This window comes from Ochotona curzoniae, unplaced genomic scaffold (genome assembly GCF_017591425.1).
Source record: "Ochotona curzoniae isolate NIBS_2020 unplaced genomic scaffold, NIBS_Ocur_1.0 scaffold_2587, whole genome shotgun sequence".
NCBI lineage: Eukaryota > Metazoa > Chordata > Mammalia > Lagomorpha > Ochotonidae > Ochotona > Ochotona curzoniae.
In genome coordinates, this window is record NW_024467096.1 from 17,036,801 (window position 1) to 17,061,285 (window position 24,485).

Sequence of the window (24,485 nt, forward strand, 5' to 3'; positions counted from 1 at the left end):
ATAGAGACAAGAATTTTATGTAGGTTTCTTCAAAAGCTTTGTTTATCAAGATGTGATCACAGCAGAGGCTCTAGAAATGCAGTTTGTTCACATTCTGATCCCTCAAAAGTCCATTTCCTGGTAGGAAATTCACCTGCACTGTATGGATTTTCAATAAAGATGCTAGTGATGCTTGCTAATGCCAGCAGTCAACAATGAAAAACATCTAGCTTACTTTTCGGGGAACACATTTGACTTTCAGAAGTAAACTGGGACGAAATTTCAAAATGCCTTTAAGTGATCAATAGTTATTTGCTAATATGCCCTCTAAAATTTTCCTTTTGACATACGTTTAAAGACAAAGAAAATCATATTCAGAAGACAAAGTCTGCATTACCATTCAACTACTTTCTAAACACTAAAGGCTGTGACTAACTGCATTTACTTGGACACTCCATTCAGAGAACCAAAGAAACATGCACTAGAAGTGAGTATCTCAGTCAGCAGACTTGTGTTGGACGAAGCCTATCAGCCCTGGCGTTAGATTGGGTCTGAAGGAAATGAGCCATTATCCAGATGGATACAGTGGTCAAGGGTCACCTTTGCACAGTGGCATACAGGGCTCCAGCATGTGAAATGGTCTCAGAGGACCAGATCTTTGAAAGTAAATTCTTCCTGGAAAAGCCCATCGGATGTTTTAAGAAGATATACTCTCTGTTAGACAAGAGTAGAGAGCTTGGCATTGTGGCACATCAGGTTGAGTCACTCTCTGTGACACCAGCACTCCATTTGGGCACCAGCTGGAATTCCGGCTGTTCCATGTCCAATCCAGTTCCCTGCTAATGTGCCTAGGCAAGCAGAACAAGGGGACCCAAGTACTTGGACCCCTCCACCCATGTGGGAGGCCCAGATTAAGCTCCTGGGTTCTGTGTGGCCCAATCTTGGCTGTTGTGGCCATTTGGGGCAAGAACCAGAGGATGGAAGATCTTTCTGTTTCTCTCATCAACCTCTGTTACTCTGCCTTGCAAATACTTAAATAAAATATTAGGGATAAAAAGAGCAGAAAGAATCAGAGGTACGCAAGTAGAGAAGAAAATACATCAGAATAAAATAAGAGCAAAGATGGGGTGGGCATTGGCACAGCGGTTAAGGTGCAGTTTTTTGGAAACCCAACATGCTAGGTCCATGTCCCAGCACTGCTTCCGGTATCAGTTTCCTGCTAATGTGCCTCTAGGGAACAGCAGGTGATAGCTGCCACCCATTGAGTAACCTGAATGGAATTCCTGGCTCCTAGCTTTGACCTGGTTCACTTCAGTTGTTGCAGGCATTTGGGAGAGACCAGTATTGGGAGATATCTATCTCTCCCTGATTCTGAAATAAAAAGGGTACATAAATAAAAATGTGGATACTGAGGTTACAATGATTGTAATGAAATAATATATGCAATAGAAGTATTAAAATCTCCACTGGAAGAAGCTAGTGAAAGTTTTCACACTACCCCAAGTTATTGCTACATTCTCAGACTATTTGTTGATTAAAACATTACCAACATGGGTCCGGTGCCGTGGCCTAGTGGCTAAAGTCCTCGCCTTGAATGCACTGGCATCCCATATGGCTGCTGGTTTTAATCCTGGCAGCTCCACTTCCCATCCAGCTCCCTGCTTGTAGCCTGGGAAAGCAGTTAAAGATGGCCCAAAGCCTTGGGACCCTACACCCTGTGGGAGACCTGGAAAGAAGTTCCTGGCTCCTGGCTTCGGATTGGCGCAGCACAGGCCATTACAACCACTTGGGGAGTGAGTCATCGGACAGAAGATCTTCCTCTCTGTCTCTCCTCCTCTCTGTACATCTGCCTTTCCAATAAAATAAGTAAATCTTTTAAAAAATTAAATAAAAGATTATCAACAGCTTCCACTTTGATTAAAATAGAGCTGAGAGGAAACAGCTTTATCCTTTTACTTGAGACAACCAAAAAACTGGACACAGGATCAGAAAACAATTTATTGGAACTTGAATCTGAAACATCAGCAAATGGTCATCTCTGAAAAGATTGGAAAGGAAAGAGGTAACCTCTGCAGTTGTCACATTTCATGGTTTGGAAGGAGCTGGATGAGGAGCCCAGGCAGACACTAGCAATCCTTCTGTCTGAAGTGGAGCTGGGGGTCTGGGGAGGCCAAAGGTGGCTGGAGTTCAAGCAGCAGAGCCCTGGGAAGGAGGAGCCGCCAGAGGGAGAGAATGCTGGAGAGCAGTAGGTGTCCCCATTGGGTAATCAGCATATTGTTCTCCTTTATTTTTTTTTTTATTATTAATTTCATTGTATTATGTGACACAGTGTTATAGGTACTGGGATTCCCCCCACCCCTCCCCAAACCCTCCCCTATGGTGGATTCCTCCACCTTGTTGCATTACCACAGTTCAAGTTCAGTTGAGATTCTTTCACTGCAAGCATATACCAAGCAGAGAGTCCAGCATCTTATTGTTCAGATAAGTTCAACGGTTTCTTGGGGAGACCATCTCTGGTCTGAAGGTGGAGCCAGCAGAATATCATCCCGATCAATGAAAAGCCCCAACATAACATCAGCAACAATTTATAATGTTATGGAATTAATTGACATGGTATTGAGTAACCAATATGTTTTTAAAAAAATGCAAGTTCTTAACCACATCCTGTGACTTCTTCACTGACATTTCAATTTTAGTTTATATACAATCGAGTTCTATACACCTTAAAATGGCTATGGATTACTATTCAGCTGTCTCGTGTCTATTTTCATTATAGTATTTAGCATTTTATAGCGTTGAAGCATAATTTTGCTGAACCTGGCTTTTTCTTGGGTAGTCTAGACTGACTTATAACTCTAACAAGACATGTGTCAACAGTTAAGGTGCAGAACAGTTTTAGGAGGGGTGCACAGAGAAATCTTCAATACCCTAGTGAGGAGTAACTAATCTTTGTGTCCCACCTAGTAAGATATAAGTGAATCCACGCTGACCGTTTCCTGTCTGATTCTAAGCTTTCCTTGTTGTTCTCTATCTATTCTAGATTTTTTGTTTGTTTGTTTGTTTTGAGGGGGTTCCGGAGAGACCCTGATGGTCATTGCCAGAGAGGGTGGGGACCCAAAGTTGTAACCAAGCGAGGACCAGAGAAAAGTCCCCTTCCTAGTCCAGAAGAAAGTTTACTGTTCTTCTGTTTCTGTGGGCTGCTCAGGGCTCTTGGCTGCTGTTCTGATGCCCTTATTGTTTTCCTTTATAAATCTAATTGTGCTTAGCAATATTCAACAAACTCTCCAAGGCTAGGCAAAGAACTGGCATCAGAAGGAATCAGCTCCGCTATGCAGAGAAAACCAGGAACAATACCTATTCCCATGAAGCAGGGTAGAAAAATACACACTGTTCACAAAACATTAGTAGAACACTTTGCTTCAGTAACATGGTAAAATTAGCCTTAGAGTAAATGCCTTTTCACTCTTGCCTGATAAAAGCTAAAATGAATATTTGTAGTAATGCAAAAATAAATCCAGTATGCCACATTTAAGGAATAGATATATGAATTTTACATAAATTTTTTTTCTAGAAAAATTAAGGGAAGAGAATCCTATACAACCAATTTTATGAAACAAGCAATACTCTAAAGCCAAAGTGAGAAAGGATGCTATTGTTAGAAAAGAACACGTATGCCAATGTCTTTCAGGAACATAGATGCAGAAGTTCTGGATAAAATCTTACCAAATTGAAACCAATAATGTATAGAAGAAACTGAATCAAACAAAAGTAAATTGGGAAATAGACTGTATTCAAGGATGGGAAGACTCAATATGTTAAGATGCCAGTTCTTTGTGGTATTAAGTCAGGCAAAGATTTGCAAGATGTTATACAAGAAGCTCAGCCCATAAAAGGAAAAAAAATACAAGATGGATTAGATTTCTAAAAACTAAGACATTTTACTCTTAAAAAGATGTTATTAGAGAATGTGGAGATACCACAGTGTGATACCACTAAACACCTGTTACAATGGGGAGCCACAGGATGCTTATACATGGCTGGTAGGTGTGTAAAGTAGTTCAATCTTTTTGGAAAAGAGTTCCACATTTTCTTACAAAGATGCACCTGCCATACTTTACCCAGCCTTGCCACTGCTAGGTATTTGTTCAAGAGAAATGAAAAAAAAAAATTATACAGAATCTTAAACAAGAAAATTTCTAACAATTGTTTTTGGTAATAATCAAAAACTGGAATGAATCCAAATGTCCTTCAGAAAATAAACACGTCATGGATAATTCAAAATTGTACTAAGTGGAAAAAAATCAGGCCCAAAAGGGAACATACCACATGATTGCATTTACATAAACTCTAGGAAATACAACTTGATATCAAGTGACAGAAAGTAGATCAGTGATAGGACGGAGATAGGGACAGTTGAATAAAGGGCTTACCATTGTAATCAACTGTAATGAACCATTGTTCTAGTTTGCACTGAGGGTTAATGTCCATGCCTGTCATGAAGGTGGTGAGCTCTGGAAATACTGAGTGGCACTGGCCCACTCCATTAACGTCATTTCTCCTGCTACTACCTTGCATGAACTATGCCTCTTCTTTGGCCACAGAACACCACTCAGGTCCCACCAATGCGCTCTTTTGGATCACAGAGGTTGAGCCCTGGTGCCAAACCACAAAGCCTCCTGCATGAGGGCTCTTGGTCACACCTGACTCCTCCCAACTTAATCACTGCATTAATGTTGGATTTTGATTGGGTAGCATGGCACAATGGAGAGTACCAGGCTAATGGCAGAAGACTGGGATTCTAGCACCTGGTTTCAACTAAATGGCACGTGATTTTTACATATGCCATCATACCCTCCCACTGGGCTTCAGTTTTCTCATATTGTTAAAAATAAGGATCGCAGAGTAGGAATTTCCCCTAGTGGCGAAAACGCCATGTTCCATCTTGCAGTGCCCAGGTTTGATAACCCTGCTCTGGCTCCCAACTCCAGCTTTCTACTAACACAGACTCTGGAAGGAAGTGGTGATGAGTCAAGTAGTTGGGTCCCTGCTACCCACATGGGACACTTGCATTGAATTGCAAGCCCTGGCCCAGACCAACCTGTTACAGGCATTGGAGAAGCGAATCTACAGACAAGAGTGTGCCCTCTACCATCCCTGTCTAAATGAATTATTTCAGGAGAGTTTTAAAAGGGGGATGGCGTTTTTTAAAAGATCTATGTATTTTACTTGGAAGGAAGATTTACAGAGAGGAGAGAGGGAGGGAAGGAAAGAGAGAGAGAGAGAGAGAGAGAGAGAGAGAGAGAGATCTCCCAATCTATTGGCTCACTCCCTAAAGGGCTATAATGGCCAGAGCTGAGCTGATCCAAAGCCAGGAGCCAGGGGCTTCTTTCAGACCTCTGATGTGGGTGAAGGGGCCCAAGACCTTGGGTCATTCTCTTTTGCTTTTCCAGATCATGAGTGGGGAGCTGGATCAGAAATAGAGCAGCCAGGCATGAACTGGCACCCATATGACATGCCAACATGCTGGCCCAGTGGGAATTGCAGATAAACAGATGTTAATCCAAAGTATTATAATATAGAAAAATTATGAATATATTGTTTAGACACAAAGCTACAACCAAAATTATGTAACAGAAGTGCATCTACAAAGATATATCACACACACACACACACACATATACACACACTTGGATTGGTAGGACTCTGGGAGGTTTTTTTTTTTTTTTTTTTCCATTTAAGACAATGTTTTATAGAGGAAAAAACTCACACAAAACTAGAGGAAGGTGTAGGGATTTCACCTATATCTCCTGCTCCTGCACACTCATCCTGACAATGACACACTGCCTGGGGCTCTGAGCTCTCGACTGAGTCCTGTGCAAACTCCAACTCTCTGTTTCATGGACACATGCCGGCACCCCCTGGCTCTGGGAATGTGCAGGGTGACGTGGTTTATGAGACATGGGAGCCTAAAGGCTCCTTGGAAAGGTCCAGACCCTTTCTGTCAAGTCAGAGTCTAAATTCTTCTTTTTCCTTTTGCTGGGGTAACAGGGCATGGGTGGAGTTGTCAACAGATGGTCTGGTCTCAGGAGGCCAGACTTGTCTCTTCCTTGCTGGCAGATGTCCCTCTCTGGGGCATCTGCCCAGCCTTCTACTCTTGTCGCTGATGAATAAGGACACTTAATTAAGATATCTGTGTCAGAGGTGTGGCAGGAAAGGATTTTCTCCATCTCAAGTCTCCAAAGCAGATTAAAGAATATGAACTATAGGCCTTCCTGTGCCAGAAGTCAGAAAATTGCCCTTTCACAATTTGACAACAGGGAACTGATGTTCCCCTAGACACAAGGAAAATGATGCCTCACAAACCATTTCTCCAGGAGGAAATCTCTGGAAGTCTTTCACTCAGACCTAGAAAGCTACAGGTATTGCAAACAAGTATGGTGATGAAATAAGAAGGCTAATTTATTGCTACAGATCTTTTGACCTGTCTCTAAGTTCTTCTTCATTATTAGAAACTCCATTCACTAAAATCAATCCTGCTCAGACAATCTTGATCCTCATGGAATGCAAGATCACTTCTGTCAGGTTCCTCTTGAAGTACCAGACTCTCAGGCCAAGAAGATCTCTGGGTGCAGAATTTGGGACAGGATGCTTTCCACCATTGATTTTCTTCCTGGAAGTTTAAATTTTCAAAGCTGAGAACGACTTATGTTAGAATATGCCTTAGTGCCACATAAGACTCATCTGTGACTTTTCTATGACTTAACGGCATTTTCCCATGAGGCCATGGGCCTACATGGCTGAGAAGGATCCTGGGCAGGGGTAGACGAGCACTCCCCTTTGTAGTTTTGCCCTGCTGCTGTCCCAAAGTCCATAATAAGGAGGACCCCAATGTTTTGAACCCTTGATTTCTGGAACCCTACAAATGTGCCAAGAAGTTTCTGGAATTTGTAGAGCTTAGGATCCTGAGACAGCTCTCCTCTGCTTTCCACCCTCAGTGAGTTTTGTTCTCACCAGTCCTTTAACTACATTCCAAACACTCTGTAACTTCCCCGGTGTCTCCTTCTGCCTTGGGAGAAAAAATATTAGAGCTATACTTAAGGTCTACTTGGAAGAACTCTCTCATCTCAGCCTCCAGTTTACACTTCCTCAGCTGTAGCAACTCTGATCTATCAGGCCTCATGTAATTTTTGAAAAATGTAAGAAAGCTGCACCATTTATTCCCCCGGGCACCTCCCAAGCCTTGGTGTTCACCTGATGGATCTATGAGTCTACTCAACATTGAGTGATCATGCAGTAAATGGGTCTGCTTCTTAAAGTCTTCATATTTGAAACTTCAGGAGCAATGGGGGAGAAAAGGGATCCATGAGGGCTCTTCTACGAGAAGATGCTCCTTGATGGTCTCGGAGACTGAGGGTGCAAAGAGACTTTGGCAGATCACTATGAGTTGCTGATGGAGTGTATTTCTGGATGGCAGCCTGAATCATGATCACCATTATTACTGAACATTTGTTATGTGCCAGGCATCGTTCTAAGAATTTGTATGTGGAATTCACTTGACCTTTATAACAGCAGCTTATTGCCTCATTTAATGGATGGGGGCACTGTGGCACAGGACAAGGTTCAAATGAGTCTACTGTTACAGGACCAGGGAGTGTCAGAGCTGGGGATCAGATCCAGGCAGCCAGCTCATGTCCAGACACTTCAAGAGCAAGCTGACTTAACTTGGGATGACAGTGCCCAGAAAACTGGTATCGGCCATGAGACTAGAAGTCAAGGATAGCAACCTTTGCCCCTTTCAATTTTCTAAGGAATTTCTAGCCTTGGCCTAATTTATTCATGATGATATGTATCTGTGTTGATGGCAAGTTCATGTTCTCTCTCTGTCTTCCCCAGCCAGCCATTGGCAAGAGTCATCTGAACCTAAATGTTCAAGCCACCCCTGGTTACACACACACACACACACACACACACACACACACCTTCTTCTGAGACCAGCAGACAGGTCTGCTAAGCGGCAACATCTAGCAAGCTGTGCCAACTCCTGGCCTCCCTATTCCAGAGTGAGTGAGGCAGGAGCCCTAACTAACTCCCGGCACTCAGGAATACTTGAGGGCTAGGAACCCAGAGTTGGAGGTCTTGAAGGCCCCCAGAAGGCTGAGACCCTCTGAAGAGTGCAGTGGTCTGCAGGCAAAGTTGCTAGTCTGCTATCTCCCCTCCAGCCCAAATCTTACACTGAGAAGCTTACCAGCATCAGGGGCACAGGCCTCATCTGCTTTGGCAGCATTATCTACGTTGTATATATCAGAATCTGGGGAACAAAAAGAAGATGTAAAGACCAGTTCTTGCTTCCCAACCTCTTAAGGAGAGCAGGAGGGGTCCTTCCCATACGCTCTCACTAACATAGGTTGTGTCTGGGACTGGACTGCTGCCAGCAGGGTCCAGGCTCACAGGTTAGCCAAGACAGCTCATGCTCTAGGGGACAATGACTACACCTTCCTCTGACACTCCTAGGTTAGTCCCAGTCCAGACCTATGGAGTAAATGTGCTGTTTCCATGGACTGGCAGCTTCTGCTGAAGGCTCTTATCTGCGTGCCACCCATGAGCTTGGGGTCCTTCTTCCCCATCACAGCAGCGAGGATTATGTCCCCTTTTTAATCTTCTTACTGAGAGATTCATCAGACAGGGATTTCTGTAAGACACCAGGAAGAAAGGAGTTCTCTTGGTCCTGATTCCTGTCCCATTGGGATGTTCTTATACTCAACAGACCCTCAAGGAAAGCAACCTGTGCCCAGGGCAAGGGGTTAGAGCTGCACAAGTCCTCCCATGGCAGGACTGGGCAGCAGGGGTCTATTACCTGAAACATTGGGCTCACGACTGCTGGTCCCCTCCTTGGGGTTGTCTGGGTTCTCCTGCCTGGGCTTCTGGCTGAAGGCCAGGAAGAGATGTGTGCTCAGCGGCTGAGGAAGATCCACCTCCAGGTATGATCTCATGAACAGCTTGAAGACATCATAGCTAATTGGCTGAGAAGGAGCCAAAAGAGAAAAGTCAGTGAGGAGAACAGAGGGGTAGAGAGGAGGGACTCAAGGACAAGGAGTCAGACATGGCTGGTGAAAACAAATGGCAAGAGAGGAAGAGGGAAGTGGAGGAACACAGAGGGGCAGGCACAAAAAGGCCATGGGGGTGACAAACATCATGGGCATTTGGGGCAGGGATGAGATGTAAGAAAAAGGGAATGCTGGTGGCTGTGTGTTGGGGCATGCTTCTGTAATAATGTAAAATATAACTCAAGTTTAGGTTAAAAAAAAAGGTGATAGAGGGGGTACCCAGAGTAGAGGGACTGGCCTAATTCAGGCCCATATGGTTCCTATGAGCAGGAGCAAGTGTAGTTGAGATGAAGAAGGATGCTGTTAAAGGTACCAAAGGATTCTTCTATGTGATCACAGTTTTCCTTTTGTGCTATGAGTGTTCAAGTCTCAGAAAATATGAGAGACCTAGAAGAGGAAAAGACATTCTCCACCCTTCATTTTCATAATCCCTATCTCAAGACCACAGGGAAGTGTATGTGTGCCATGGCAGCATTTCAAAACATGTCCTTGTGAAGGGTTTAGGCACCAGGAGAAGAGCAGGAAGCCAAGGACAGATGGTAGAACCAAGAGACATGCCAAAAAACCAGATCCTCATCCTGCTGTGCCTCTCCCAGTACTGCCTAGCTTCGGGTCCCAGGGTGGGAGCATCAATGCCAGAAGGAGCTGCTGCACTCAGCAAACTCTCAACAACAACACCAGTTTGCAGTGAGTCATCGCTGGCTTGCGCCTCGGTGGCATTGGATTCCTCACCGAATCAGCAGATGTTCCTGGAAATCATGTGAGGAAGCATGACTCCAAACTTGACTGTGCAGGCTTTTGCGCACAATAACAGTCCTGAGGCTAAAATTCCTTGCTGGGATCCTACTTGGTGCTTCCTGCACTATGTTGATACCATTTAACCCCTTGCCTTTTTAAGGAATCGGAGAGCCTTCTCAGAATCTGAGTCTGGCATGTGTGTTCACAGCGAGGTTTGCAATCATAGTATTGGCTCTAAAAATGAGTGATGTCCTCCCTGTCCCACTGGAGGTTCATGGGCCACTTCTGTTCAGCCCCTGGCTGGGTTTTCTACAGATCTCTTTTGCTGAATGAGAAAAGCCTGACAGCCACACCAGGGCAGCTACCAGATTCAGGGGCCCCTAAGCAAATGGTCAACTCCCGTTTCTTGCGGCAGCTCTCCTCACTCTGCCCTTTTCCTGTCTCTTAAATCTCTGGATCCATTTCACACTCTTCTGTCCCTCACTGGACTCCTCAGCCTTATCACCTCAGAATGTCCCTCCCTGAAACATACTTATCCTCGTTTCCCCATACATGGGAACAGCATCTTTTCCTCCTAATTTCCGGATATAATCCTTGCATGATGATCCTTGGTCCCATCTAACTGCCCTGCATCATTTGCTTGTCTTCCGCATGCAAGCATGGGTAGTGTCCACTGTTTCAAAGACACTGGTGTCTCCTAGAGTGACGGCTCTTAGTTCTCTTCCCTTCATGCTTCTCTAGGGAGGATGCATTAGCTTTGTCACTTCTGCAAACCCATTCAGTTTGCATTCTAGCCTATTACCTCTGAACAGGCTCTTCTAAAGGCCACAAAATCAATGGTCTTTTTAGAATTTCTTGGTTTTGCCCTCCCTGGCAGTATTTCATTATTCCCTTTCTTGAAGCCCACCATTTTTCATGGAGTTCTACTTTGGTTCTCTTCATTCTTAACTTAGATCTGATCAAGATATACGGATAGCCTGATTCACCAGTGATTTACTTCAACATCTTCTTTGTGCATAATCATTTGACACATTTTACTTGACAAGCACTACTTTAAACTGCTAAGTTTGAGTTCCAAAATGTTAATTTCTGGGATTACATCAAATTGAAACTGTGAGAATAATGTATTTCAGGAAAACAGACCATCCTAAGTAAAATTAATAAGTATGAATTTCAGTTATACAGAATCCACCACAATATTGTAAAAACACTAAAACCAAGGTTATCAGGGAAGAGTCATAGTAGACTGAGGACACCTCATGACATTGACCACAGCTTTTGAACCAGTTTTTTCTTCAGCAAATTTTGAGTGCTCATGTCCTAAACTTTACTAGCCTCCTCTCTAAATCAGTTCCTCTTCTAGGCCTTTCTCGTAATGCCAACACTATTATTTCTCCTACTTTCAGGCCCAGCTGCGCTCTCAGTTGCCTGATATATGTCCATGTCACTTCCTCCATTTTTCTGCCTGATCAGTCATGCCCAGATTTTTTTCCATGTCCATCACTCTTGCTGCCATCATCAACATCCCTGGTTTCAGATTTTGTTTTAATGTCTCACAGGACCACTGCAATTCCTCTCCCAGGCTGGCTTCCCCTTTTCACCATCCTTCTCTCATCTATCCTATCCATCCTTGCCAGGATGGTATTTCCAGCTCTGGTAGGATCATTTCCCTACTCAGACTCTCTACATAGCTTCTGATTGTCCGTGAGAAATTCAAATCATTTGATGCACAATAACTTAGAAAATAGAAATAGATGCTAGAGACATGAATAGAAGCAGAAGGCCCAATACATAATGTTCCTATGGTTCAATGGATCATCCTGCATACGCTCTGAGACCTTGGGATTCAGACTACCACAATTCCCCTCCAACCCATATTAGTAGCTACTTTAAGCTTTAAGGCCTTTATGGCATTTTATCCTATTATTCTCTATATCTGCCTACACACTCTTTCTAAACTGAAGCTTATGTACTGTCCTGGTCAAGCCTTAATGCACTTTTACTCTGCACAAAGTTCTTCCTTCTCTCCTGGTTAAAATTCTGGCCAAGCTTTAAGGCTCAATCCAGATGTCACGTTTCTCAGGAAATCTAATCAGATCTTTTGTTTCTGAATTTTCATAGCTTTATTCCTGTCTTGTGACACCCCTGTCTGCTGCCCCATGTTCATGTAGGGTAGCTTCTAATACACTTTAGCTTTTCCACTAGCTGCAGAGATCCTAACAGCTAGTGAGGTGACCCTATTTGATTCTCTGTATCCCCTGCATCACCCATTGCAGTGATCTGTCATGAGAGTTTGAATTAGTGTACCTCAGGAATAGCCTGATGTCTGTCCCCCAGCTGTCACCACCTATTGTGGGGTCCATTCTGCTTCTCTCTCTCTCTCTCTCTCTCTCTCTCTCTCTCTCTCCCTCTACACACACACACACACACACACACACACACACACACACACACACACACGCACACACAGTCTCCCAGTGCAAGCCACAATCCTGGGATGCTGGGTGCCAATGGAAAACACACCAGTGAATTAGGCCTTGCTCTGTCCCTTCAATATACTCAGGTATGTACGAGGAGAAGGTACTGAAACACAATGGCAAGTGTCAAAGCAAAGAGTTTAACACTTGAGAGGCTTGATGCATAAAGGGAACTGAATGGATCTCATGATAGCTGATAACACTTAGAGGCCAGGCACCAGGATACCCCACAGTGAACAAAAACTTAGAAAATAGTGCTGATGGAACTCATGGTCATCTGTTCATCTCCCTATCCTGGAGACCAGGATGGCATAGCATAACCTCAGACACATCTAGCACGCAGTGCCAAAGAACCTTGGAGAGGGCTGGGGTTCTCCTGCTGTGAGGATTCAAAAACGCAGTGATTATCCACAGCTAGCTAGAAGTCCAGTAAGAGCATAGGCCAGAGTCCCGGGAGTCTGGCCAATGGAACTCTGCTCCCCCAAGGGCTGTCACTTTCCTATGGGAAGAAGCTGGGCAATAGCTGCTGCTGTGTCCCATTTCTGGGGGTTGCATCTTGATCCTGGCCTAGAAGTTTTGGAAAACCAGATGGTGTATTTACCAGGCATCAGGCACATTAATCCTGAAGTCAACAGTGTGAGTGTGAAATGTTCCTGTCATTGTGGATAGAACAAATTCTAGCCACATACACAACCGGCTCAAGGTCGAGAGCTGGATGTGTGTACTTGCATGTCTGGGCTCAAGCTTACAAAAACACCTGCCACTGTGTCCCCTGGTGTTTGGCCCCTTCTCTGGCTATTCAAAGTCTGTGGATCATCACTTGGTGCTGAAGCAAGAGCTATTTCGTCATGACCAGATGCCACCCTGACACTCCACAAACTTGAACTCCTGTCCTAGTTTTTGTGGCAATCGTTCCTTCCCACAGCAACTCCTTTCTCCTTGTGACATTTTTAGCAGCAGGAAGCCATCAAGTTCAAGAGAAATTAAATCCTGTTGTTTCCCTCAACCTGCACAGTGACATTACACCTACTAGAAGTCAGCTGCACCGTGTGACAGATTGAAATCAGAGTGTGGAGTGATGGAGCTCGCCTGGGATGCAGCAGTGCTAGGTGAACAAAGAGAGGGGAGCTAAGGTGAGGCGAGGGCGGAGTGCCTAGAACAGCCAGACTGCTCCCATGGCCTTCACACCCGCAGAGGCCCTGACCACATTGTTCTCTCCCACTCAGCCCCAGGGCGGACAGGACAGGCTGACGCTCGCCCCCAGTCGCCTTTGTTCCCTTGTTTTTGGAGCTGAATCTGGGATGTAGGGTAGGGAGTTCTTTGCCAGCTCTGCTATCTTCTCTACATGGCTTCTCCTCAGGAATGTTCTATGAAACATGCACTGGCAATCTCGCTTCTGTTCTGCCAGCTTCCCTCCTCCTCCATTCTCTCAGCAACTGGTGAATTCTCCCCAGAGCCTCTCTCAGGTGTACCTTGAGCTCACAGGCTCTGGTGATTCAGTCTGTCTGCAGCAGAGAAGGTAACGACTCAGGCTTGTTTAAGAGATGACAACCTGAATTAGGAAGCGGCCATTCTCTCCCTAAGTGAGTTCTGTTCATTAGTTATCTTTCTGGAATCAGCCCTCCTAAAAGGACCCAACAGCAGGGGAACAAAAATAAAAGGAGTTGAGAATTTGGCCTGCAATTAGGATGACAATTGGAATGCCCATATCTGGGTGCTTGGGTCCCGACTCCAGCTTTTTTGCTAACACAGACCCTGGGAGGTGGGGGTGATGGCTTGAGTAATTGAGTCCCATGAGTCCCAGTCACTCTGGGGAGACCTGGATTGAGTTCCTGGATTCCAGCTTTAAACTCATTCAGTCTCAGCAGTTGCAGGCATCTAGGGGAGTAAGCCAGAGCCTAGAGACCTCTCTTTGTCTCTGTTTCTCTCTAGTTTCCAACTTTAAAAAATTCCAATCCTCATATGTCAGTGTTTAAATTATTTTTAGTTCACAGATGAGGAAAGTGAGGCTTAAAGAGACTAAATTAACATTTAAGGCCATATTTCAAGTTGATTGCAAAGGCAGAAGTTTAAGGGTTATTGCTCTTGAACTTGATTCGGCTAGTGGGAAGAAAGTTCCAGAGAGCAGAAATTATGGTTCTTTACATTTATATCTTTTATGATATTCAACACAGAACCAGGATAGCAAAAAGTGTTAAATAAATTGAATTTGAAAGTAAAGGGAAGTAGTCTGTTCATTCATTCATTGAACAAAAACTTACAGAATGTCTCCTATAAAGCTGAGCACTGGGGGGCATAGCAGTGAGCCCAAATACTCCAGTGGTTAAGACAAACAATTAACTAAGGAAATGCTATGGCTTGGCATGTGGTGGGAAGTGCCAGGGAGAAAAAGAGAGCAGGGCAGGAGGATTAGAAATGTCAGGGAAGAAGGCTTATAATGTTTTATCAAGAGGGTGGCAGTCACTGAGAAGCTGACTTGAGCCTGCACTTGGGAAGGAGGCATGAAAATGAACGGGGGTAGATGTGTTGAGGAGGAAACGTGCAGTAAGTGCAACAGCACTGAGGTGACGGCAGCACTGGCACTTCTGACAGATCAAGGATGCTGATACAGCAGGAAAGGAAAGAGAAGGGGGATAGTAGTTGGACATGATGTCAGAGAAGAGGGAGACGCACAGGCTATAATGACCTTGAATTTGCTCTGAGTAGCAGTGAAGGGAGCCAAAGGAGACTGCTGTGTAAAAGAGTGACAAGGTCTGACATATGCTTTAACAGATTGTTGAGGACATGTGTAAAGAACAGACTTCAAAGGATAAGAACAGAAGCAGTGAGCCCAGTCAGAAGACACTTGGATAATCTGGGCAAAATATAATGATGAACACTGTGGTCAGGACGGTAGCAGCACAGATGGCGAGAAGAGGCTCTCTTGGCACATAGTTTGAAGGTAGAAATGATACAGTTTGCTGATGAATTGAATGTGGGATGTGAGAGAAAGAGAAAAGTCAATGATGACTCCGTACTTTTAGGATGGATAATTTGAAAAGTGGAGTTCTCATTTGCCGAAATGTGGATTACTGCTGGAGACAAGGTTTTATAGGGGAAGATTAAGAGCATCTGTTTTTCTTGTGTTAAGTTGCAGATGCTTATTTGACTTTTAAATGGAAATGTCAAGAAGAAGGGTAAGAGGATAGCCAGAAAAATCAAGGGAAGGAAACAGAGGAGGATTTGCATGATTCTGCTGTAAAATGGCTACTGGGTTTATATATCTACAGGTCCTTGGCTATCCTGACCAGAGGATTTAGTACAGAAGTGGGGTTCACACATGCTCGAAGAGCTTTTAGAAAAGTAGGAAAAAAATCATTTGGAGGCAGTAGGTATGGACAGGCCTTTTGTGTCGTTTTGCTATAAAGGGTAGGAGAGAAATGAGTTAGAATCTGTAGGAAGTAAAGTCAAGAGAATATATTTTTTAAAAAGGAGAAACAGCACTATGCTTATATTTGATGGGAAAAAGTCTAATTTACAGAGGAAAGTTAATGTAAAAAAGATGGACACAGAGACAAGAGAAACAGAATGAGAAGGGAGGATGGGGTGGTAGGATATGTTGTTGAAGCAATGCCTGTGAGAGACAGAAGATGGAACTGGATACGTAAGTGGAGAAATTGGACTTAGATAAAGCACGGAGAATCTATTTATGGCTATCGGGAGAAAATACTTATAGCTGGGTACATGGGGTGAGGGACTTCGTGGAAGATGTTTTCTCTTTGCTTCTGTGTTCTGAACGAAATTAAAAATAGCCATTTTTAAGTGAGAGCGATGAGGGGAGGGTGAATGAGACATGTGGATGGAGGGTAAGTATGACAGTGAAAAGGGTAACTGGGTTTGGGAAATGTACATTTCCGGGTGGTACTAACGGCTCACGAAGACTTAGGGGGAAAATATATCAAGGAGTGAGTTCTTTAAGAAACACTAAGGTCCTCAAGGGCAACAAACTATGGAAGGTTGGAATATAGGGCTTTTAAAGGTTTGAAATGGAAACATTCTTACCTCGCGTGGGTCATATTGTTTGAGGCTTCCACCTTCATTAAATTCAGCCAAGACATCCTTAATCTTCTTGGAGGAATCTGCAGAGACACAACCTATATATGAATCACTTGGATACAGGCAACCGGACAAGAATCAATGCACTCTCCCTGTTTAGCCGCTGTTAGGACACAGCACCGCTCACTCAAATGGAGATCATATGATGAAACATAACCTGTATCCACCCTCTGCTCTCTCATTTTTCTTCAGCTTATTCCCTTACTTGTTGTGTGAATTATTTTTTTAAACATACATCTGATCACACTCCTGCATAAAGCCCTTCATGACTTTTGTTTTCTCAGGACAAAGTTTAACCCCCTAAGCTTAGAATAAAAACCACTTGTTCCTTATGTGTCCACTTATTCCACTTATCAGAATCATCAAGTCCAGAGGGTTATGAATACACTATGCACAGTTTCACAGTATTCCTTCTCTGTCTTGCAAACTTCACCCAATCTTTAACATCCAGCTCAAATACCGACTCTTTCATGAAGTTGCCGTAGGTACCTGCAGAGTTAATCACTTCCTCCCAGCTCCCAGATACCTTGCGTACAGCTCTGTACTGTCGTACACAGCACTATAATAATCTAATGTGTAACTATGTTCAAAAGAACACTATGAAGATGAATGTATGAACATGTGAGCAGAAATTTTTTTAAGATTTATTTTTACTGCAAAGTCAGACATGCAGACTTTGTATATCTGAGAGCCAGAGGGAAAAATCTTCCCCACTGATTCATTCCCCAAACAGCCGCAATGGTGAGAGCTGCGCTGATCCAGAGCCAGGAGCCAGGAGCCTCTTCCAGGTCTCTGACATGGGTGCAGGGTCCCAAGGGTTTTGGGCTGTCCTTGGCTACTTTCCCAGGCCACAAGCAGGGAGCTGGACGGGAAGCAAGGTTGCCAGGATATGAACCGGCACCAATATGGGATCCTGGCATATACAATGTGAGGAATTTAGCCGCTGAGCTACTGCACTTGACCCGTGAGCAGATATTTCAACATTAAAATAAGAAAATCATTAATGGTAGAAACATTAAAGCCCAGGGGCCCTGTCCTTGGTGCTGAACCATTGCTGCCCATCAAGCTGCTATTTCTTCTAATTCTAGGATATCTAACAATGCTATTCCTGTATTCTAAATTTTACTTTTCTGTCTTCATGGTGGTAGGGAATTGAGCTATTCATCCTGACACGAAAGCATAACCTCAATTATACCATATAATTAGCATGCCTAATTTAATGTCCCTATGGTAGTTCTATCGTATTTCTGATAGAACGTCTCTGGATGATGAGCTGTCCCCACTAGCCCATGCTTTCCTCTCAATGTTCCCTACATGTTACATTTGTATTTTAAGAGGACAAAAACATACCCAAGGGATTCCCGAAGACTGGTGGGTTAGAAAATGGCTTTTCATAGGAAATAACTCAGAAACTGCTAGAGGTAACAATGGCTTTTTTAAAAAAAAAAAATAAGGCAATTAGGATCCAAGAAAGGGGTCCTGTAATTATTGGAGCCATACTTTTAGTGCACCATGCATGATTATCAGCACTCCAGAATCATAAAGACCAGAGTCTCTGTGGCCTGTGCACATCCCACCTGGTGGGTAAGAAGGAGCTTCCAAGTTCCATTATAGCTGCAATTTAAATACCCGAGCAAAGGGCAATGTCATTAAAGCATTACAGAGTGTTCTTTGCTGTCCAAGCTTTTTGTACAGGGAGTTCTGGTCTCTTAGGCTTTGGTAAAGCAGGTGAACACATGGGGTGGGCTGTTGTCCATGACCAGACTGATTTGGATTTTTATAAAGCAGAGGTTTGGATCATTTCAGGATGAGAAAATACTAAAATACCACAGAGAATTCTGCTGTGGCCCAAAAAAGGACACATCTTTCTGAAATTCAAAACAGATGTTGAAAACCTGAGAGTTCAGTAAGATCCAGGCAGCAAATGCCTTCAGTTTGAACTATTTCTATTAAATCCAGAAAACAGTAAAGATGGTACAATGCTGCAAAGTACTGTTAATGTGCCATTGGAGAAGCTGGTCTGAATAATTGTGGTAATCATAGTTACCCCCTCACTAGGAATCTTTGCTTGCATCTTCTCATAAACCATGCCCTATCAATCCAGGCCAGATTTGGTAGTGTTTTGTCTTGGAGATGAAGCAGCTGGGATTCAGAAATAAGAGCCAGAGTTTGAACCTAGGTCTAGTCTGGATCAAAAGTATGTTACTTTACCCTTAAGTTTTAGTTCCTATTATTTCCACACCATTTTCAGCACAAAGACGAATCTAATTAATGCTGTATTAAGCTAGGAAGTTCTAAGAAATACTGAGCTAAAAGAAGTAAAATTTGGATGAAAATGGCATTGAGAAAGGGATGTCCTGTGAAGGAGGTATCATCTGATCTGAGATGTAAAGAATGAGTAAAGCTTTGAGAGAAGAAAGACATGAGGAGGAAGGGTTATTCTTGGGAGGTTAACCGTGAACAGGCACGTGAAGATGAGCAGCACTGAACACTTGACTAAAGTTAGTGACAGAGTGAGTTCTTGAATGTTAAGTTAAAGACATAATGTGGAACTGTTCAAGTTCTTTCTTTTCTTCCTTTTTTTTTTTGTGGAAGAACATAATGAAGTCTCTATTTTCATAAGGCCTCTCTGGGATTAGAAATAAAGAATTAAGAATTAGGTCAGAGCTCAGTTAAGGTCACAAATATACTCAAATTATTCTATAGGCAGCTTAATTATCTTGAAAAAAAAAACGATTTTAATGGAAGTTTTCAGCTCAGAGTAGCTAAAGTTTTAAAAATGCAAATGGTATGACTTCTGCAAGAGTAGTGAATAGTCAGCATTTTTTTTTTTTTACTGAGAACTAGGGAGTGATTTAACTATATTTATACACCTTTGATATTATCATCACATTTTTAAAAGTTCCATAGTTCATGATTGCAGCGATTCTTTGGTTCTAGAAGTGCTGCAAAGTCCTTCTTTATATTTAAATCACACACACACGTCATTGCTCATATTACAGAAAACATTTTAAAAAGAAAACATAGGGAAGACATCTATCTCAAGAAATCTGATTAACATTTTGAAAAGAAGTTTAAAACACAATCAAAGAGACTTCTGACTATCTCTCTGTGATGGGTAGGTAGGTGGAATGATTCCTCAACACATATTTATTTCAATTTAATTTTTGGGTTTTATTGCAAATATCATCAATAATATTTTTAACATCCGGAAACAACCTAATCCTAAATTTTAGACACATCGCTTTCCCTCAGCGTTATGACAGCCCTATGTCAGCTTTCCTTTCAGTAGGGTTCTGGACAGATTTCTCTCACCCTGAGGAGTAAGTGGGTGCTCCACCTGGGTAGTCAGCTTTGAAGATTATTGTTCTATTCTGCCTTAGGACCAATGAGAAGTTCTTTTGGATAATCCCCTGACTTCATTACAGGTACCATCCATGAGCTCCAAAGCATAACCTCAGTGGCACACTGCTCTGTTGGGGCCCAGATCACATCCCACCACCACTGCCACCCCCGCACCTAGAAAACAGCACATTTAATTTCCAAGTGTGCAAAATAGGGCCAACCATGTTCACTGTTCTTTGTCACAACTTTGGTTTTGTCAAGTGCTTATTATATGCTCAGTACTTTCCTGGTCACTTTATATGTTTTACCCAAGCCTCCATACTTAGCCTCTAGTGTAATAATATTTCTAGAGAAGAGGAAACTCACAGCTTTGCAGTGATTCACTCTACCACAGATCTAAGTAAGGTGACAAGCTATCAGGTTTGTTGGACACAGGAACATTGGTATGGCTCTTCCTCTGGGACAGTGGCACTCAAGCCTGGTTGAATGCTGGAATCAACTAGGGAACCCTCGACACACTAAAACCAAGCCTTGTCCCAGATTGGTTAAGTCAGTATCTCTAGGGAAACCTCTGGCATGGCATGTTTAATAGCTGCCTGAGAAATCCAATGTACAGTCAATGTTGAGGACTGCTGTTGTGTGACATGATTTTATTCTTGTAAGTAAAGACCATCTTTTTAAAAAATTATTCATTGGCAAACCAAGTTATAGAGACAGAGGTTTTTCACTTACAGGTCACACCCCAAATGGTTGCAATGGTCAGGGCTGGCTCAGGCTGGAGCCAGGAGCCAGTAACTCCATCTGGATCTCTCATATGGGTAACGGGGGCTCAAGCACTTGGGCCATCTTGCAGGAGTACTGAATTATCGCCAGGGAATGGAGCCAAAGAGGAACAGCCAGGACTAGAGCAGCAACCACAGCAGAAACAGTATCAGACCCAGTAAAGGCTATCTTAAGAAGAAACTAAACTTGTTAAATAATCATTGCTAAAGGGGTTGAGGGGAACAACCTTGTAATGTACTAAATCTAAAATTCCTTCATTACTTGTGCTCACTTCGGCAGCACATATAATAAAATTTCTTCATTACTTAAGTGGACAATACTAAATAATTCAATCTAACAGATTAACCTTTTCATCTGCTTGCTAAGGCAAGGGTCTTGTCTTAATACAGATTTGTAGGACCATCAGTGACCAGTTTCGCCATTTGGAAGATTCTTTTATGATCAAGTTGCACCAAGAAGGTTCCAATCTAGAATCATCCCTTTTGTGCCAAGAATTATAAGTCCTAAATCAAGCCCTTCATTCCTGATCACATCAATGACTTTATAAGGAAAAAAACTGGCACTTCTCACAAGCACCTCAGATGGGGATATCTTTCATCTGAACAAGCAGACAAAACAAGAACATCAGCGTTCACAGCAGATCTTTAGCTGTGCTGGGCCAGAATCACAAGTGTATAGACTGTCCTGTAGGTAAGAACTGATAAATTCCAGAATAACCATCAGTGTTCTCCAAGGCAAATCTAAAACCCGTATATGGCAAAGAAGTTCTAAGAGATCCAGCATGGTGGCTCAGCAGCCAAATCCTCACCCTGCAAGTTCTGAGATTCCATGTGGGTACCAGTTCTTGTCCTGGCTGCTCTACGTCCCATCCAGCTCCCCACTTGTAGCCTGGGAAAGTAGTGGAGGATGGCCAAAAGCCTTGGGACCCTGCACCTACATGGGAAATCCAGAGGAAGGTCCTGGCTCCTAGCTTTGGATGGGCTGAGCTCCAGTCACTGCAGCCACCTGGGGAGTGAGCCAGTGGATGGAAGATCTTTCTGTAAATCTGCCTTTCCAATAAAAATAAATAAACCTTTAAAAAGGAAACTCTAAGGTACATAATAATTCTGCACTCCTCAAAGTTTTCCAGAAGTTTCTCAAATTGTAACATGCTTACCAATCCCCAGGAACCTGGTGAAAATGCAGAGTCTGACCCAGCAGGCCTGAGCCAGGGGCTGAGTTTCTGTATTTTGAACAAGATCACGGTGATACCAAGGATGCAGGTCCACGGTTCTTATTTCGATCAACCTGTCCTGAGCAATAATTCTACAAATGTAGGGCTGATGGCTATGGCATGTGTGTCACAGTACAGAAAAGCCCATGGGGCTGCGACTGGAGAAATGTGCATTCCACAGAATGGAAAGGCTGTATGAGATGCTTCACTGCAGAGCTGAGAGTAGGCACAGGAAGAATGGGAAAGAGAAGATCCAGCTTATCCTTCTTCCAATGAAGTCTGGGTTGTATAAATGGATTTTGTAATTACTCTAAGGAATCAAGAACAGCATTTTCTGAAGCTCTTGGAAGACACAGGATGCCAAGAGCACTGGATCTACGTGGTCACGGCTTTCCTTTTCTGAGATGTACTGATTAGTCTGAAGGCAGAGTCACAGAGTGAGCAAGAGCCATTGCGTCTTGGAGAGTCCTCCACATTTGTAGATTCTATGATTCCTGTGATTAGAATCCTCATTAATACTGAAGGAAGAGAATGTCAATCGTTGCTGAAAGAGCAACAAGCATTTGGGGAGGTCTCTCTGTATTGGCCAATATCAACAGCCAGGGTTCAGTGATGTCTACCGAGAGCCTTACATTGTTCTACAGTCCCAAATACTTCCTCTGACTCCCCTACTACCACTACCACTGACGAGTCTGAATATTAAACATATCTACATCTGAAAGTCTGATTCTAACAAAAGGCATTTCCTAATAGCAAAATTTTCAATACTCTCTTTCAATGTAACTTGAATTTTTTGTTCTGTTATAATTGAATTGACAAATCAAATGTCACAAAGGGTATGGTTGTTGGAACTGAATTGAAACAAACTGAACTTGCAGTCTAGTTGAAACAATTCATTTCTAGTTCTTATCCTCCCTTTTTCCTGCTGTGTGACATGAAATGAATCACTTAGCTCTCCCCAATGTGGCCGTTCTCACCTGTGAAATGAACAGAGGTTGGAACTGATGATTAAGATCTCAGCTTTAAAATTCTACCCCATCTAGGCAGACACTGGCTGGTGTAGCACATGTTTGGTCTAACTTTTTAGAAAACTAAAAGTAGAATTGATGCTTCATCTGGCTTTCCCCCTCATGTTCCCTCAAACTGATAGTTAATTCATGAAAAATGAAGATTTTAAAGAAGTGACCGAAAACTAGAAAAATCTGCTCTTCCTTCCAGTTCGCACCAGTTTTGTCAGGAGATCATTGAAATGTAAATGCCTTCTGGATTAAAACTTAGAAACCAGGTATATTGGAAGGACAAATGAAGGTCATTTAGTCAGAAAACAAGTGCTTTTATCTTCCCTACTGGGTCTCAGCCAACCCTGACCAAACACGTGTAGAGAAAGGAAACACAATTACAGTTAGGCCGATTCTACTCCATCTTGGAAAACTTGGACCATTAGAAATTAATGCATTCCATATGTTAAACTACAGTTTTCCTATGATTTATTCCATTGGCCACAGAAGTACCTCTCACAGCCACTGGCAATTAATCTAATACTTGTTCCCCTGGCAACAATGAGCCATCTAATACAACAATCTCTGCCCCATCTTTCCCATCTCTTCTGCAGCAAATATGCACATTAACTTCATAACTAGATTGTGGGGCTCCTCACCATGCCAGTGGCACTTCTCAAACAAGTTCCAGTATGTCCAAATCCACTATAAACTGTGATACCCAGAAATAAACTCATTTCCCTAGAGGGTCGGTCAGTCAGGGTAGGTTGAATGTGGCTGTTGTTTGCCCCAGTAGATGCTCTGAGTCTACAACTATGTCGTAAGATCGCAATCCTGGTGTGGCAAAATGAGATAGTGTAGAGACATCCAAGAGAGATCGCTGCAGCCACTCATCACATGCGTCTGCAGAGTGCTGAGCGACAGACTGCATGCTAGTGAAGCTCCAGTGAAGGCCACATCAGCCCTTCCTCTCCCTAGGTGAGTCCCTCCTCCATAACATGGAGTCCTTTCCACCATTCCACTGACTGCAGACCGAGCCGGTGGCCACTTTGACCAGTAAAGACTTTCTAGAGCCTCTGCTTCGTGTGCTGAAAAGGCCTGAAGGCAGCTGCTCCAATTAGCTGAAGCCTGGAGCCTTCATGATGGAACTCCAGGCTATAATTATAGCCCTCTACTATAGTAAAATCCAGGCCATTCTGCTGAAAAGAAAACTGATGTGAAAGATGAGAGAGAGCCAGAGTGAGGTGTCAGGCACCACCACGTAAGTGTATAAACTGCCTATGCCTAACTCGCCAGCATTTGAGGCTCCCCTCCTGAAGCCCGAACATGGGGCAGCAGAGACCATTGCTGCCAGTCATAACCTGTCCCTATTCTGGCCCAGAGAATCAAGGAGAAAACAAACGGTTGCTGTTTTCAAGCCCAGAATTGAAGTTGTTTTGACTCAGCAACAGATAACTGAAACATATTGTCAGGGTGACGAAAACAGCTCACAAAATGGCATAGTATGCATATTTCTGAGTGTGTTTCACATAAATACAGATCTGTATGTGTGTACATCTTAATATTTATGTTTGTACTCATGTAAGAAGAGTTATTCAAAATTATGTGGAAAATGGAATTAAAAGATGCTCAGCTTGGTGCAAAAATGATTCTGGAATCCATGAATTTAAAGAAATTTTCTAAAAGTTCATGGAAGATGCTTCTCTATAAAAATTGGACATGGATTTTAAAGTTTTGAGCATAAAAATTAACA

General features: G+C 43.1%; 1 protein-coding gene across 3 annotated transcripts in view; it reads right to left on the reverse strand.

The window, feature by feature from the left end:
* DGKG (diacylglycerol kinase gamma) overlaps positions 1-24,485 on the reverse strand; it is a 155,564-nt gene that overhangs the window by 123,085 nt on the left and 7,994 nt on the right. For all 3 annotated transcript variants that reach the window (XM_041002737.1, XM_041002736.1, XM_041002735.1), the window contains exons 2-4: positions 16,340-16,416; positions 8,834-8,999; positions 8,225-8,287 (exon numbers count right to left, since the gene is read on the reverse strand). In XM_041002737.1, coding sequence (XP_040858671.1) covers positions 8,225-8,287; positions 8,834-8,999; positions 16,340-16,416 — 306 coding nt within the window. The remainder of the gene's footprint in view (positions 1-8,224; positions 8,288-8,833; positions 9,000-16,339; positions 16,417-24,485) is intronic.